This window comes from Lathyrus oleraceus, chromosome 7 (assembly GCF_024323335.1).
Source record: "Lathyrus oleraceus cultivar Zhongwan6 chromosome 7, CAAS_Psat_ZW6_1.0, whole genome shotgun sequence".
In the NCBI taxonomy this organism is placed as follows: Eukaryota; Viridiplantae; Streptophyta; class Magnoliopsida; order Fabales; family Fabaceae; genus Lathyrus; species Lathyrus oleraceus.
In genome coordinates, this window is record NC_066585.1 from 9,807,103 (window position 1) to 9,823,159 (window position 16,057).

Sequence of the window (16,057 nt, forward strand, 5' to 3'; positions counted from 1 at the left end):
AATAGAATTGTCTTTTATATTTAAATTAAATTCTTTTACTTTTTCAGGAACGCAAAATTCTCCTCTCTACGCCGTCTTGATAGGAGTTGCCACTTTAATAGTATTTTTTATTTTTCTTATTATTATTACTCGTATTTGAAGATTTTATAGACACCGATATCATGTTCGGATAATTCAAGAGAGAATCAATGAGTCAACTGTTGACTCATCCATCTCCCTCCAACACACTGAAAATCAGTGTATGATATGTGTGTACAAATTTGAAGATGGAGAAATAATTCATAATTTGTCATGCGGGCATATATTTCATAAAAAATGTTTGTCCCAATATTTATTAAAAATGGCTCTTACCTGCCCCATTTGTAGGGCAAAGATTTGAGGTATATTAATGTAATATTTTATATTCAATATTAATGTAAAAGAACTTATATTAAGGGAAAAAAAGTGTTATAGTGTTTCAGAATAAATATAATAATATATAAAATTAATTAATATTATATTTATTAAATTATATATTTATAATATTTTACTTTTAATATAACTACCTTGAAAGTCATGCTATGAACCATTTTTATTGATCATTTGTAAATATTGCATTAGCACATATTTATTGGACAATTTTGATCTATTGAGAATGTAAAATAAATATAATAGATAAACATTAATTTATCCACGAGAATATAAATGCTAATTACTTTCGGTTTAAACATTTACATGTTTATTTGTTGATAGGCAAGAGACTCGCTATTTCTAAAATAATATTAGAGGGATGTAAACACTAAACACTAATCATTTCATACATTCATGTGAATTAAAAAACAAGATTAGTGTTACAGATTTCATAAAAACATATATAAATATATGAAATATTAATTAAAAATTGAAGAAAAAAACATATAATAATGAATAAAAGTATAAAAAAAATATACGGTCGATATCTTGTCAACCAGACAAAACGAAACAAGTTGTTTTTCTAATAGAATGAATTCTATATTTATATTTTTCTTTATATCGATTTGTTTTTTCAATATTATTAATAAGTTATAATTTTGTAAAATCTTTTTAATTTGAATGAAAAGTAAAAATAATTTATAATAAAAAAGGGAGGAAATATTAATTATCAAATAGTAATTTATTTTAATATATTGAATGGAAAATGTTTTGGACTCCCCATTACCATGCAATATGTTGAGAGACAGGAGTAGAAAGTGCGACGTAATAGATGTCATAAAAAACTTACCTTGCAATATATATATGATAAGGTGTAATATAATATAAAAAAATAAATTAATCCCATTTAAAAACCAAAAATGAAGAGGATCTGAGTGCTCTTATATATATAAACAATTTTTCTAACACCTCATTATCTTTTTATCTACTTTTTTATGACATCTATTACGTCGCACTTTCTACTCCTGTCTCTCAACATAATATTGCAAGTTACGAGTCCACAACATTTTCCATTCAATATATTATGAATCCGAATTTCAACAAGAGCAGGTGCTAAATCAGCTTATTTGAGGGGAGGAAGAAAAACGAGTGATATCTAGAGCCTTCTTATGAATACTAGATATCAGTATTAATCGCTTTATTAACTTGATTATTTCTAGATAATAGAACTCTTGTATGAATCTGCAAAAACATCCAAATCGCTTTATTAAGTTTGATTAGTTCTACATGATAGAAGTCTAATATGAATCTGTGAAAACATCCAAATGGTAAACATAATCACCAAATTATGCAAGGACTTTTTTAAGTCGTCGCTCTTGAGAAATCGAAAGATATTAGCAAAAACGAGCATTATGTTGAAATGAATCTTATAATATGCATGGTCATCTATTATCACTCTACATCTCCCTCCAGGGAAAACATGGCAAGGGTTCAAAACAAATTTGAAGTATTTTTAGGCCAACTTGTAGATTAAATGATGTTTGCCGACACAAATGATATATTCCTCCTGTGTTTTCTTTTTCCCAAAAAGAAAAATCTCCAACAAGTAAAATGAAGCAAGAAAACTTGCTAGGCTAGGCTGGCTAATGAAAAAGGAAATACAGCTCTAGTCCTGCTATTTTATTCTCCAACAGTCAAACCAAATCCAAATTTGTAGTCTTTTTTCTTGTGATCAAGCTGCAATAAGTAAATATGAAAATCATGTCAAAGAATGATGAATAATCTGATAAAACCTATATGAACAAAGGAAAGCGCTCTGACCTCGGCAGAAAGAATGAAGTTCAGACCCATGTTTAACCGCTCCTCCAAAAATGCAGCACATACGCCATTGGAATCAACCTTTCCCCTAAGGCGGCACTATAATAACCAACACAAGATGTTGAAACAAGATAAGATGGTTTTTCAACCGGATAAAATGGGTCAAAATTTCATCACAATGAGCAAGGAAGTTTAAATGGCCAACTGTGATCCTAATCCGCTTTCAAAGGGAGACATGGGTGGTAAGTATTACTAAGTGCCGTTTAAAATAAAGAAATAGGCATAAAAATCGTGGAATCGTTTAAAATCAGCCGAGGAATGACAAAGCATCACACCAAATATGTAGTACTAAGTACCTGTCTAAGGATGTAGTCATAACCAAAGCTAGCAGTGACGTCTCTTGACATGGAGTTGAAGTTGCACATCAAATCAGTAGCCAGAGAAACCTGCAAGGAAAATTCAACGTAAGAAATAAAAAGGACTGAGGAAAGCACAAATCTACTATGTCATGATTGACTCACCTTATCAGATACCTTCTGAACATAGCTTAGAAGGGCCATTCCAGTGCTGGCAATTTGTCCAGTGGCAACCTGGATGAATACAAGCAATTTGATATATTTTGGTAGCCATATAAAATGAATAAAATAAGTAGGTGATAAAAATGGAAACATTGAACAGAAAATAAGATAATATGTAGCATATGTTAACAATCCCAGATAGCAGAGCAGAGCATCCACAAAAACGATATAGCAGAAAAACGGGATGGCCATTATTCGATACAACGGAGGTTAAGTCAATATAGGAATAGATGGGGGAGCACTATCACAGCTCTATTCCCACTATTCGTGGTTGCAACAATGAACTGTGATGCAGTGGCAAGTGCTGTTGCAGTCAGGGCCCCCACCACACCATGACAGTGCTAATGGTAGCCCTTTGTAGAATAACAATAACCAATACAATTGGATAAGTAGAAGCATACTATATCCGCTTGGTATATTATCTTTATGATGTACATAATTGTATTATAACAGGAAGAATAGAAAAACAAAATCCTTCAAATTGACTTAGGAAGCAGCATAATGTATAGGGCAGAACATGTATACAAACATCAGATGAGACAACCATAAACTTTAGATAAATAAACAGTTGTGAAAGATCCAAAATTAAATAAGTAAGCAGAGGGAAGCAAGCAAGTTGCAGATAATGCATGTAAGAACAAGTCTTAAGTCATCATTACCATTTTATCAGTGTTGTAGCGAGCAGCATAACCAACACCAGACTTCCGATGCTGACCAGTCCAAAATACCTCCCCACCCAATGATAAATGATTGGTGACACTCTGCAAAACAAAAGTCAATGTTTTCAGTAATAAAATGGATTTATTCGCATGTCAATAAATTGTACCACACCGTGCAACAGATCGAATCAGTAGATATGTTTCGGATTAGGGGATAAAACAGTAAAGCTTGTAAACTATTTAGAATAATGACAACCCAAAATAGACCGAATGTAGAGATGATCCAATCATCCAATTAAAACACCAACACAAAAGTCAATGTTTTCAGTAATAAAATGGATTTATTCGCATGTCAATAAATTGCACAACCCCGTGCAACAGATTGAATCAGTAGATATGTTTCGGATTAGGGGATAAAACAGTAAAGGTTGTAAACTATTCAGAATAATGATAACTCAAGACAGACCTAATGTAGAGATGATCCAATCATCCAATTAAAACAACAACACAAGAGTCAATGTTTTCAGTAATAAAATGGATTTATTCGCATGTCAATAAATTGTACAACCCCGTGCAACAGATTGAATCAGTAGATATGTTTCGGATTAGGGGATAAAACAGTAAAGGTTGTAAACTATTCAGAATAATGATAACTCAAAATAGACCTAATGTAGAGATGATCCAATCATCCAATTAAAACAACAACACAGGCAAATCTACATCCACCCATGATAACGGGAAAAAATTGCACATAACAAACTGAATGTATCTCAAAAAACCTAAGCTGATGGCCTGATGCACAAGTCCATACATTTATATTAGTATACATAAATTGAACTTACTAAGCGATTCATACAAAGAAGAAACTAAGAAATTCTCTCACTCAACAATGACATTGACCGATTGACCATTACATCACTTAAATATGAGCCAAACTACTAAAGTTAAAAGTATTAAAAACAATCAATTATATATCTGAAGAGCATGCATTATTTACATTTCTTGAAAATTTGCTAGCTTCCGTATATCAATATATACCACTGTTTAAGTAGAAATGTCCACCTTAAAATAACTGTAGAATTAGTTTTCCCATAGAATCCCATTTAAAAATTAAACTGTAAATTAAGGAAGTAGTGTAGGTCATTTGTGAATGCTTAATCATACTCAGAAGTAGATAGGATTGCTGACAGTACAATGTCAATCAGTTCAAACAAAACCAGATAGCTGTATGCAAGTAATATACTGTAATAACAAACAAGTTAAGTAATCTAAATGACTTTTTCCTACCTAAATCTCATATAAAACAGGCACTAAAAGAAGAAGAAAAAAAAGAGCAACACATTGGATGCAGATCCCCTACCTGAATATAACTTGCTCCTAGCAAAGATCCATTTCCTAGTTGAATCTGGGTCCTATAATCCTTTCCCTGAAAAATATAAAAATGAATTATTAAATAAGGAAACTACTTGAGAACAATTTGCATGCATAGTCAGAGAAAGTTCCACTAAGAAACTACCAAAACAATATATGCCAATAGAAATATAATAGTTAATGGAAAGAAAATGTAAATGGACAACTAGTAGATGAGGGCACCAAACGAAATAATCTAGATTCTAAAAAAAAACTAACAGACCTTGTAATCAAAGTTGACAATCCCTTGCGACGCATGTGGCTCACTTGATAGCTATAAAAAAGCAAGAAAGTAGAAGGTCATGAGAAATTAAAGAGACAACAAAAAAAAGCTAAGAATGGGGAGGGGTAAGGGGAGGTGTGTAAACCAAAAACTACTCTACAAATAAATAGAGTGGTCATTTGATGGCAGATAAGTTTTCCTTCCACCAATGAGTTGTAAGTTATCATTTCAAACATGAAACTAGACACAAGAAAACATGCTCTCATCATAATACTTCATAATAAAATCTAAAAGATACACATACTAACTAATCAGGGAAGTAGAAACAGCAGAAAATCATAAGCTATATTGCTTTAAACCGAAACAAGCATACACACCTGAGCATTGGCTTTTACAGTGAGATTCTCAGTCAAGTCATACTTGACTCTAGCAGTTACCCTGCCATCAGTCAAAGCTCTCCCCATAAGCAACATCTGCAAAACATCACCATGGTTAATAATAATAATAATGCAGTATAGCATAAAACAAACAACTAATAAAGTTCATTTCAATCAAAACAAAGCTATACCTTAGGATGATCAATGACAGTTGCACCAAATTCATAGTTAGCAGTTGGAATTTTAATAATCTCGGCAGACTGAGAAGGAACCTCAGTAGGTCCCATCGACACACTGCTCAAATCAAATCATATAAACAAAAACTTACAAACAAAATTTAACTTCAAACAAAAAAAAAAGCAAAATGTACCTGTGATTGAGAGAGAATTTCTGATTTAGCATTTTGGTGAAATCAAAACGCATACCCTCGAAAAGCTCAGGTTTCAACGACACTAACAAAACAACGAAATTCTAAGTATAATCTATAATCTATAATCTATAATCGTACAATTTGTAGAAATAGAAATGAAATGAATTAAAATTGATAGTAAAATAAAAAGAGAAATGAAATGAACATACTCATAGCTTCGCGATGAAGTTCTTCGAAGGGAATGGGACAAGGGAGGTTGGAGTAATCGACTTTGACATCGGCCTTCTTGTCGTCGGCGGTGGGAATCGGAGGAACCATCGACGCCATTGTTGAGATCAGAGAGAGGAGAATAGCAAATCGGAATTCGGAGTTTTCTAAAACCCCTCACAGAGCGATGACTGCTAAAACCCTAGCTAGCGCTTTTGCATCACTCTACACACACTTTTTCATCGCTTCAAATTTCTACCCGACCCGTTTCGGACGGATCAGGGTTTTTAACGGGACCCGTAAATGCAGTTTTTTTACCGTCTATTACCAGAATCACTACAAACCGTTAAAAATTCGTTTATTAACTAATTGATTTTTATTTTTTTATCTTTAAGTTATTAAATATTTAAAAATATATATATAATATATCTAGTAAATGGACTTTAAGTTACCTTTAAAATAAATAAGTGTACCTTTAAAAGTAAATTTCATTTGAAATTGTTGTATATATTTGTTTTCTAAAAATAGTTTAATTCATTTGCACAAAGTTTACATTATACTCAATTGTGATTCTAATCATATTTAACTTAAAAGTTGTGTATGTTTAGTAACATTTTTCAACTCAAGATATGAAAATTAATGTTTTTAAATCTATTTATTTTATTTTTTTAACCAATTCATATTTTTATTAACGACAAATAAATTATAAATAAGACAATCCAAACGATAAAGATAAAAAAAATAAGGGAATGAAATAATCTATCCCAAACTAAGACATTATTAATCTAAATGTAATTATGTTTATGAGGGGACAGATGTTGGATCTGATGTATGGGATAACGTGAACAACTTATTTATGACAAATAACATATTTTTGGGACAGATGTCAGACACAATGTCTAGGACATTGTATACCAAAATAAAAATCAACTTAAATTACCAAGTAATGATAGTTTAGCTTATGCAAGATGATGAAGTAGAAAAACAATATCTAACACAAGAGATTGGTAATCCAATTCAGTGAAACCACGCCTACGTCTAGAGGACACTCTACCCAAGAAAGCAAAACCGTTATTTCGAATTAGTACAATTAGTTTTATAGGAACAACAACCACATGATGTTCAATGTCTCTTCATAAGTCTGATGACTTTCTATTTATGATTCCCCCTAAATATGAGAACACATCTCACTTTCTCTCAATTATTAACCTTTATCAATCAACTCGATCATTAACACAATGATTGTTGGATTTACAACTCAACAAGACAAACCAACAATTATGTCAAGTTACTGAAATATGATGTACATAAACACTTTGTTCTTAAGCTTATATACTTAGTATCTTGCAACAAAGTTTTACAACTCTACTAAGACAAACTAACAACTATGTGAAGTTACTAAAACATGGAATGATGTACACAAATAGATTCAACATTAATACAATATTAGCATGAAATACAAGAAATAACAGACTCACAAACCCTAGGCACTAAGATCTTAATTTAGCGCATAAAACCCTCATCAAACAATTAGAATTAAGTCTTCTTATGTAGCAATGTCTTCTACGTTTTTTCTCCTAGGACATCCGAATTAAATTTATCCAGAATAATAGCTAAATCAATTGGATTTGATTTTCTCCTTAAATATCTCCAATAAGATTTATTAAATTTCAAATTCAAATTCAAATTTGTATTTAAATATGATTTATTCTTCAATAGTTGTCAAACAAATCAAACAAACATTTCTAAATAATCTACAATAAAACCGATTGAATCTCAATCAGAAATCTCGCACCAAGCAACATTCATCATGGCTTGCTGACTAGGGTCAGATGTTACACGACACACATGCTGGAATATTGTGTTCCACATCTTGAACCATTACATCCAAAATAACGCTTCTCCATGAATTATAGATCTTATTTGTATAATATATCTTGGATAGAATAAATAATAACCAATATTGCAATAACATTTGTCTGTTGTCAGAGACCAGATGTTGGAACATCGTGTTCCACATGTGTCTCTTCTACACCAAAAATAACTTAAATATACTCCATGTTTTTTTGAATTATGCATCAAATCTAAAAGGAACATCAATCTCCCCCTTTATAAATTTTGGCAAAATAACTCTTCAAGCTTAAACATAGTTGATTATCAAAGATATCTCATACTCATACCAAACAACAATAGCAGCAGAAGTAAAACCATCAAAGCATACAACAACAACAGTAGAAGTACAAATCAGTCGCATGGTAGTTGTTACATATCAATCAGTTGACACACAATAGATTCTCCAAAAATCGGTTAACAATCAATCATTCATGATAGGTTAGTCATGCATGTACACACAATTAGTAGTCAGTAGTCAAAGATCAAAAACTGCTACTAACACGTAAGATATTAACATACACAATAACATAACTGCAATAACATATGTTTGTTGCCATAGACCATATGTTGCAGCACACATATTAAAACATTGTATTCCATATGTTACATTAGAGCATCCAAAATAACGCTCTTCATATAAGTCTTCTTTATATAGTAAATCTTGGAGCAGATACTTCTTCAAGGTATATCCAATCAAATCTTCTTTAACTGGATTAAATCCAAATATTTTCAAATTGATTTTGGATTAACAATACAATCTTCTTCCCAAAAGCAAACATTTGCATCTTCTAAAAAAGTTAACATTATAACTCTTATGAAGGACATTTGAAGATAGTCATTACCAAAACCTTATACCAATATGGTACACACTCACATGTTGAACCTCTTATTTAACTAGTTATGTCATGCACTTTAATTATATCAAGCACTTTAGTTATGTCAAGCGTTTTAGCTACATCTTGAAACCTCTTGCTTAAATGTTTTTGTCAAGCACTTTAGCTGAACAACTCTTCTTAGCAAGAAACTCAGATGTTGGAGCATATGCTGGAACATCTTGTTCCACATGTTGTCTAAAATAAATCTTATCCATATGTTGTTTTACCTAATATAGTAAAAAAAAAGAAACTACAATCTCCCCCTTTAACATATTTTGGCTAAAACAATTATTATATGTGATCTTCATGGAGCAGCACAAACAAAGCAAACAACAACAATAGAACTAGCACATAAGTAAGGTGATTGTTACATATCAACTCCATCATGATGTAACATCTTGAAAATCTTATCACATCCCATATGCTCATTACTCCCTTTTTTTGCCATAGTTTAGCAAAGGTATGGAAAAAAACCATTAACACCAAGCTTCAGAATCCAGAGCAGCAGCCAACATAGACCAGTGATTATATTAGCATAAATCAATAGCATAAAGTCATAAGACATAGGTTGCTACACACACTAGTTAATTCTTCATATCAATTAGTCATGCACTCACAAAGTCAATCATGCATGAACACACAACTAGTAGTTAAGACAGAATCAGCAACAAATGCTACTAACACAAATATCATCACAAACAATTGAGGGTCAGATGTTAAGTCAGATGGTTTAGCATGTGTGCACACCGAAAATAAATAAATAAAACAGAACAGTTAGTACTAAACACAACAACATAACAGCAAATATCAACTCCTCATAGTCAGTAGATAATAGTCATAAAAATTATCTATTTGGAGGTTGTGAGTTTATTAAGGCATGTTTTCATATTTTGGTAAGTGGTCCTCTATGAAAATTATGTTGCATACATATATCTCTGCTATAGTACGAATATGTATTCTCATAAATAATTATTTTGCATTTTGTCCCATTAATAATTGGGTGAAATTTGCAGTGGTTCCTTGTTAGCTATTAGCATGTATTCTCAAAATCTGTATATTTTGATGAAAGTAACTTGTTTTGCATTTGAGTAAAAAGACTGATAATAATGGACAAGTAGTTCATGTGATAAAAATGTCTCATAATAGCATAATTACATTTTTAAAACAAACAATGCTATAAAGAAATTTAGTGAAATACAGTAAGCCAATTTGCTATAAAGCGAGTCCATTACACCATTCATCATCATGTAACTTACAACTTTGTAAGCATAATATCATTACATTTTCTACATAATATCTTCCAAGCTATTTTCACATCTAATTCGTTATAGTTGGTTGCGAAGCACTACACTTTCATATTTTTCATTAATTTCGCCGATCTCACTCCAACATATTCTTTGAAGATACCAATGTAAGGTTTAAGATTGTCTGGTTATACATAATTTCGTCCACCACACATGTGTCAAATATTTGCTACCCTTAATATTTATAATATGTTGATATATGTTTAATGCCAAATTATTGATTTTTGCATATTTCTTTCCGTCAATTTTAGCATGGCCGACCTAGGTATTTACGTTATAATTGTAATTTTTTATTTATGTTTCTGCAATTCAATAGAATTCTCTTTTATATTTAAGTTAAATTCTTTTACTTTTTCAAGAACGCAAAATTCTCCTCTCTACGCCGTCTTGATAGGAGTTGCCACTTTAATAGTATTTTTTATTTTTCTTATTATTATTACTCGTATTTAGAGATTTTATAGACACCGATATCTTGTTCGGATAATTCAAGAGAGAATCAATGAGTCAACTATTATATGTGATCTTCATGGAGCAGCACAAACAGAGCAAACAACAACAACAATAGAACTAGCACATAAGTAAGGTGATTGCTACACATCAACTCCATCATGATGTAACATCTTGAAAATCTTGTCACATCCCATATGCTCATTACTCCCTTTTTTTGCCATAGTTTAGCAAAGGTATGGAAAAAACCATTAACACCAAGCTTCTGAATCCAGAGTAGCAACCAACATAGACCAATGATTATATTAGCATAAATCAATAGCATAAAGTCATAAGACATAGGTTGTTACACACACTAGTTAATTCTTCATATCAATTAGTCATGCACTCACAAAGTCAATCATGCATGAACACACAACTAGTAGTTAAGACAGAATCAGCAACAGATGCTACTAACACAAATATCATCACAAACAATTGAGGGTCAGATGTTAAGTCGGATGGTTTAGCATGTGTGCACACCGAAAATAAAATAAAAACAGAACAGTTAGTACCAAAAGCATTAGTTAGTACTAAACACAACAACATAACAACAAATATCAACTCCTCATAGTCAGTAGATAATAGTCATAAAAACTGCCCCTTATACACACTAAAATAGCAGCGGAAGCAACAACGGGTTAAGGTGAAAAATCTCCAACATTTCTTCATCAAAAACCATATCTGTCATACCCCAAAATTTGCCCATTAATATTTCAAGACATTTTTCAGGGCACTCCGACTCATTTTTATGACACTGATCTTAAAGGAACAAAGGCTCAGCTCACAACAGGCCCAATCCAAGAAAAGGCCCAAACTAGCTTGCTCGCTAGGCGAGCAATTCCTTCGCCTAGCGAACCCCTCGTTATGACACTCGCCCCAGCGAAGCATCAGATCCAGTAAAAGCCCAAAATAGCTTGCTCGCTAGGCGAGCAACTCCTTCACCTAGCGAAGCTTGCGAATGTCAGAATTTCTGGGCTTCATTCTGAGCCCATTAGGTCACAACAAGAGCACTATAAATACCAGCACTTCAGTAATGAAAGGGAGGACGGAAAAAGGACGAAGAGGGAACGAAAAGACAAGGACAGGCGGAAACCCTGGCACAGAAACCCTGAAGGCCGCTCCTCCGCTCCTCCGCTCCGAAGCTACCGACGCCCAACTCCATCCGATACCAAAAGTGATCAGTCTCTCCAACATAGCAGCTTAGTTGCAAACAGGTTTGCGCATCACTATTGTTTTATGCTCTTAATCGGTAATCTCTATATACATAAAGCATCATGAGTGAAGTTTCGAATATGTAATTTGATTTCACATGCGAATTTAAATATGCTTGAATATCATGAATGTTTGTCCATGCTATTCTTGTAATCAAGTGCCATACAAGTTCAGGTTTTCGGAGGTCATGCTGCTGTCAAAATCCAAACCCGTGGCCGCTCGCTAGCACATCGCTAAGCGAGCCTGTAGCGAGCATTCGCTGAGCCTTCGCCAGGCGAAGCAGAGGCGAACGGGACAGAGGCTGCTTTGTTTCTTTTCTATTATGCCTTATGTCTATCTAACCAAGACTTATTATAATTCTGCATCGTTTGGCCTGAGATTATGACTGTTGTGTGGTAGTGCAATTTTCAATTGTACTTTACTTTGATGCTCTAACCCGTGTGTTGAATTGTGCAAAGGTTTACATATTCCCGAGGAAACGGCCGGCTAGGTATCCGACTTTATGTGTGGGAGATCCTTATGGAGATTCACCCTGAATTACCCAATTGATTTTAATGTATTCATTTCATGGTGAAGATTCACCCTAATGGCTTAATTGATCTTAATGTATTGATTTTAATATGGACCTAATTACCTAATTGATTACGGCTATCTAAGTAATTATAACACATTGCCTTTAAATAAGTGATCTTGGACCTCTCTTTGTTACCCTACGATTACGGTATTACGGTCATGTCCCGCGAATGTGGGGATATACTTAGCCAAGACCCTTCGATTAAATCATCATAAAATAAATCATAGTCCCTCGGATGTTGCCTTCGAATATATGATTTTGTCCCTCGATGACCCTTCGGTGTAGCCTACGGTTAAATGATGATCGTCCCTTCGAATGCTAAGGTATCCTTACAAATGTTGCCTTCAATGACCAACCGATGACCCTTCGATGATCCTTCCACATCCAAAGGATAAAACTACTTACTTCTCAATAGTAAGGACAGTTTTACCCTCATAAGGAAAGGAAATGCCCGGAAAGACCTCGGACAGGTATAACCCTTAATTGCTCATTCACAATTTAAAACTGCTTTTCACACCTTACACCTTTCAAAACCTCCATTAGAAAATCACCACTTGGCATACATTCGCACTAGAATCATTGCCGAGTCATATTTTTCTAAACTATTTTCAAAACTAAATGAGATAACCACTTTGTATACATTCATTCAAGAATCATTATAAAGTTAAATTCTCCTTTTCAAAACATTTCCTACACATTTCTCAACCACTTTTTCAAACTAGAAAAACATAAATGATTGAGCAATTAAGAGCCCATGGATAACCATGGATACAAAGGGTGCTAACACCTTCCCTTTGTATAATGTACCTCCCGAACCTAAGAATCTAAATTAAGGTCTTTCCTGTTCTTTTCCACCTTTCCTTATTGGATAAAAGAAAAGTCGGTGGCGACTCTTGCTAACCGCGACATTGCGATTAAAAAAAACACATTAAAGTCAGTTCACCGTATGACAGAACTGGCGACTCTGCTGGGGAAATACAAAGAGAGGTCACCTTAAAAATCATTTATGTTTTAAACTGTTCCTTCTTTTGAGGGTATTTTTATGCTTGAGTGAAAGATCCTACACCCAGATCTAGTGTACCTTAGGTAAGTAGCAATAGATCATCGCGACTATCCGGCGTATACTGGAATGGTTAAAATGATGGCTACGGTTAATGTGACACTTTGGATGTCCTGATGTTCCTCATGTTTACTTGAGGAAAAATTTGGCATCTGCGTGGTGTCATTAAAGCATTAACCAGACCTTTAGAACCCTAATTGACTCATCCTGGCCATTAGAAAGTAGTGAGATAACTGACTTCGGTTCCGACTGGGGTTGGTTGAGACTCGATACTACACTCCTTGAGATTGGACTTCAGGGAAGCTTTGGTCAACCACTTGGTGTTGCACTGAAGTGGACTTGAAGGAAGGTCAATGATTGGAGATCCTTCTAGAACCCGGTTACTATTCTAGGACAGGTTGAACCAACCAAACTTCAGTGGGGAGGGTACTTACCTATGGAACTCATGCAAGCCTTAAAACTTAGGAATGATGGTTGTGTGACTTGTTTGTGCTTGTTATTTACTTAACATCATAACATCATCTTGAACTAACCATTTCGAGGACTTAGGGATTTAACTTTGCTCTATTTTGTAAAAAAAAAAAAAAAAAAAAAAAAAAAAAAAAAGAGAGAAAAAAAAGTTTCCTTTTTTGGTAGTTTATGCAAAGTTAAATTCCAAAAGTCCTTGAAAACATTTCATACATTGCATAGCATAACATTGCACAACAGGTGTTCTAAAGGGATCAATGTTCTCACGGTTTTCATGCAAGCAGAAAAATGGACCTCGGACAGACTGTCAAAGATCTCCATGCTCAGAATGCTCAACTCCAGGAGATGATCTTGAACTTATCCAAGGGGCAGGAAGAACTGAAGGCTCTCTTGCTCGAGAAGAAAAAAGACAAGAAATCTGTGAGTCACATTAACCCGGGAAGAAGGCAGTTTACGAAGATCAATATGACTTTAGCACAAGCACTGCAGGGTATGCTAAAAACAAATTTAATTACCCTCAGAGATCCTCATGCAAAACCCAACACTACTTCTCCTAGTTATAATCCCGACGCCAGGTGTGCGTATCACTCCGATAGCCCCGGGCATAATACGAACGATTGTTGGTCGTTGAAGAATAAAATTCAGGATATGATCGACGCCGGAGAATTTGAATTGGATCCGCCTGAGACTCCTAAGGTCATCACTGCTCCTCTGCCTAATCATGACAAAACTCTTAATGCTATAGAGGATGCCGACAGCGATTGCGACCTGAATAGCTGGGTCTACCCAACAATTGGTGACGGACTCAATAATTGGAAGGCTGAAGACACTATCCCGATTTCCTTTAGTCGGGAGTAATTGTTATTGCTATTTTAGTATTTCAAAAGCATTGTGTCTATACCCGGGGCATAATAGCTAATTTTAAGGGTTTGTCATTTTCATAAGCATATTCATATTCAATAAATCAATGGACTTTTTGCATTCAAATATTGCGCTCTTTATATTTTCTGTCATTTTTCAAACAAGCTATGTTTCTTGCACACACTCACACAACAATTTGCCGATCCATATCCACTCTGGATCCTGTTGGTAATGACTCTGCTACTGTTCATTATGACTTTGAAAATCCGATCTACCAAGCCGAGGATGGAAGCGAGGAAGATTGTGAAGTCCCTGGAGAACTTGCCCGACTACTGCAAGAAGAAAAGACTATACAGCCGCATGAGGAATCAATTGAAATTGTAAATCTGGGTACTGAAATAAACAAGAAAGAAGTCAGAGGTTTCTTGGGGCACTCGAATTACATTGCCCGATTCATTCCACACTTGACTGCTACCTGCAAACCCATCTTCAAATTACTAAAAAAGAAAAATCAAGAGATGGTATGGAATGATGAAGGACAAAATCAGGAAGTATCTCCAAGAACCTCCAATTCTGATACCACCAGTTGAAGAAAGACCTCTCATCATGTATTTGACCGTGTTAGAAAATTCAATGAGGTGTGTGTTGGGGAAACATGACGAGTCTGGTCGAAAAGAGCATGCCATATACTGCCTTAGCAAAAGGTACCGACTGTGAAACAAGATACTCACAGCTCGAGAAAGCTTGCTGTGCTTTGGTTTGGGGCTACTCGCCGACTAAGACGGTATATGTTGAATCATACCACTTTATTGACTTCTAAGATGGATTCTATCGAATATCTATTTGAGAAACCTGCTGTCTCCTGAAAGAGTTATCACTGACAATGGTACTAATTTGAACAACAAGATGATTACTGAACTTTGCACGCAGTTCAAAATAAAACACCATAACTCTTCTCCGTACCGCCAAAGATGAACGGTGCCGTGGAGGCTGCTAATAAGAATATCAAGAAGATCATACAAAAGATGACGGTGACGTACAAAGACTGGCATGAGATGTTACCGTTTGCTCTTCATGGTTATCGCACTTCAGTACGCACTTCGACAGGGGCAACTCCTTTCTCTTTAGTCTACGGAATGGAAGCCGTCTTACCAGTGGAAGTTCAGATTCCCTCTCTAAGAATCATGAAAGAGGCGGGCTTAGATGAAGATGAACGGATTCAGACTCGACTCGATCAGATAAATTTGATTGAAGAGACTCGCGGCTGTTTGTCATAGGCCGATATATCA

General features: G+C 34.4%; 1 protein-coding gene across 1 annotated transcript; it reads right to left on the minus strand.

Moving 5' to 3' along the window:
- Nucleotides 1-1,782: 1,782 nt before the first annotated feature.
- Nucleotides 1,783-6,284, minus strand: LOC127107252 (mitochondrial import receptor subunit TOM40-1). The gene is made up of 11 exons (XM_051044550.1): nt 6,035-6,284; nt 5,826-5,907; nt 5,647-5,749; nt 5,456-5,551; nt 5,079-5,129; nt 4,806-4,871; nt 3,446-3,547; nt 2,730-2,798; nt 2,565-2,654; nt 2,212-2,307; nt 1,783-2,127 (listed from the first exon to the last, which is right to left on the minus strand). The coding sequence occupies exons 1-11, from the start codon at nt 6,150-6,152 to the stop codon at nt 2,071-2,073; spliced, it is 930 nt and encodes a 309-aa protein (XP_050900507.1). The 5' UTR covers nt 6,153-6,284; the 3' UTR covers nt 1,783-2,070.
- Between the last annotated feature and the right edge of the window lie 9,773 nt (nt 6,285-16,057).

Coding starts and splice junctions, on each gene's coding strand:
- LOC127107252 (XM_051044550.1), bottom strand. CDS start 6,152: ATGGCGTCGATGGTTCCTCCGATTCCCACCGCCGACGACAAGAAGGCC. Junction 5,130..5,455: donor CTGTAAAAGCCAATGCTCAG/GTGTGTATGCTT, acceptor GCTTTTTTATAG/CTATCAAGTGAGCCACATGC. Junction 3,548..4,805: donor TAGGAGCAAGTTATATTCAG/GTAGGGGATCTG, acceptor TTTGTTTTGCAG/AGTGTCACCAATCATTTATC.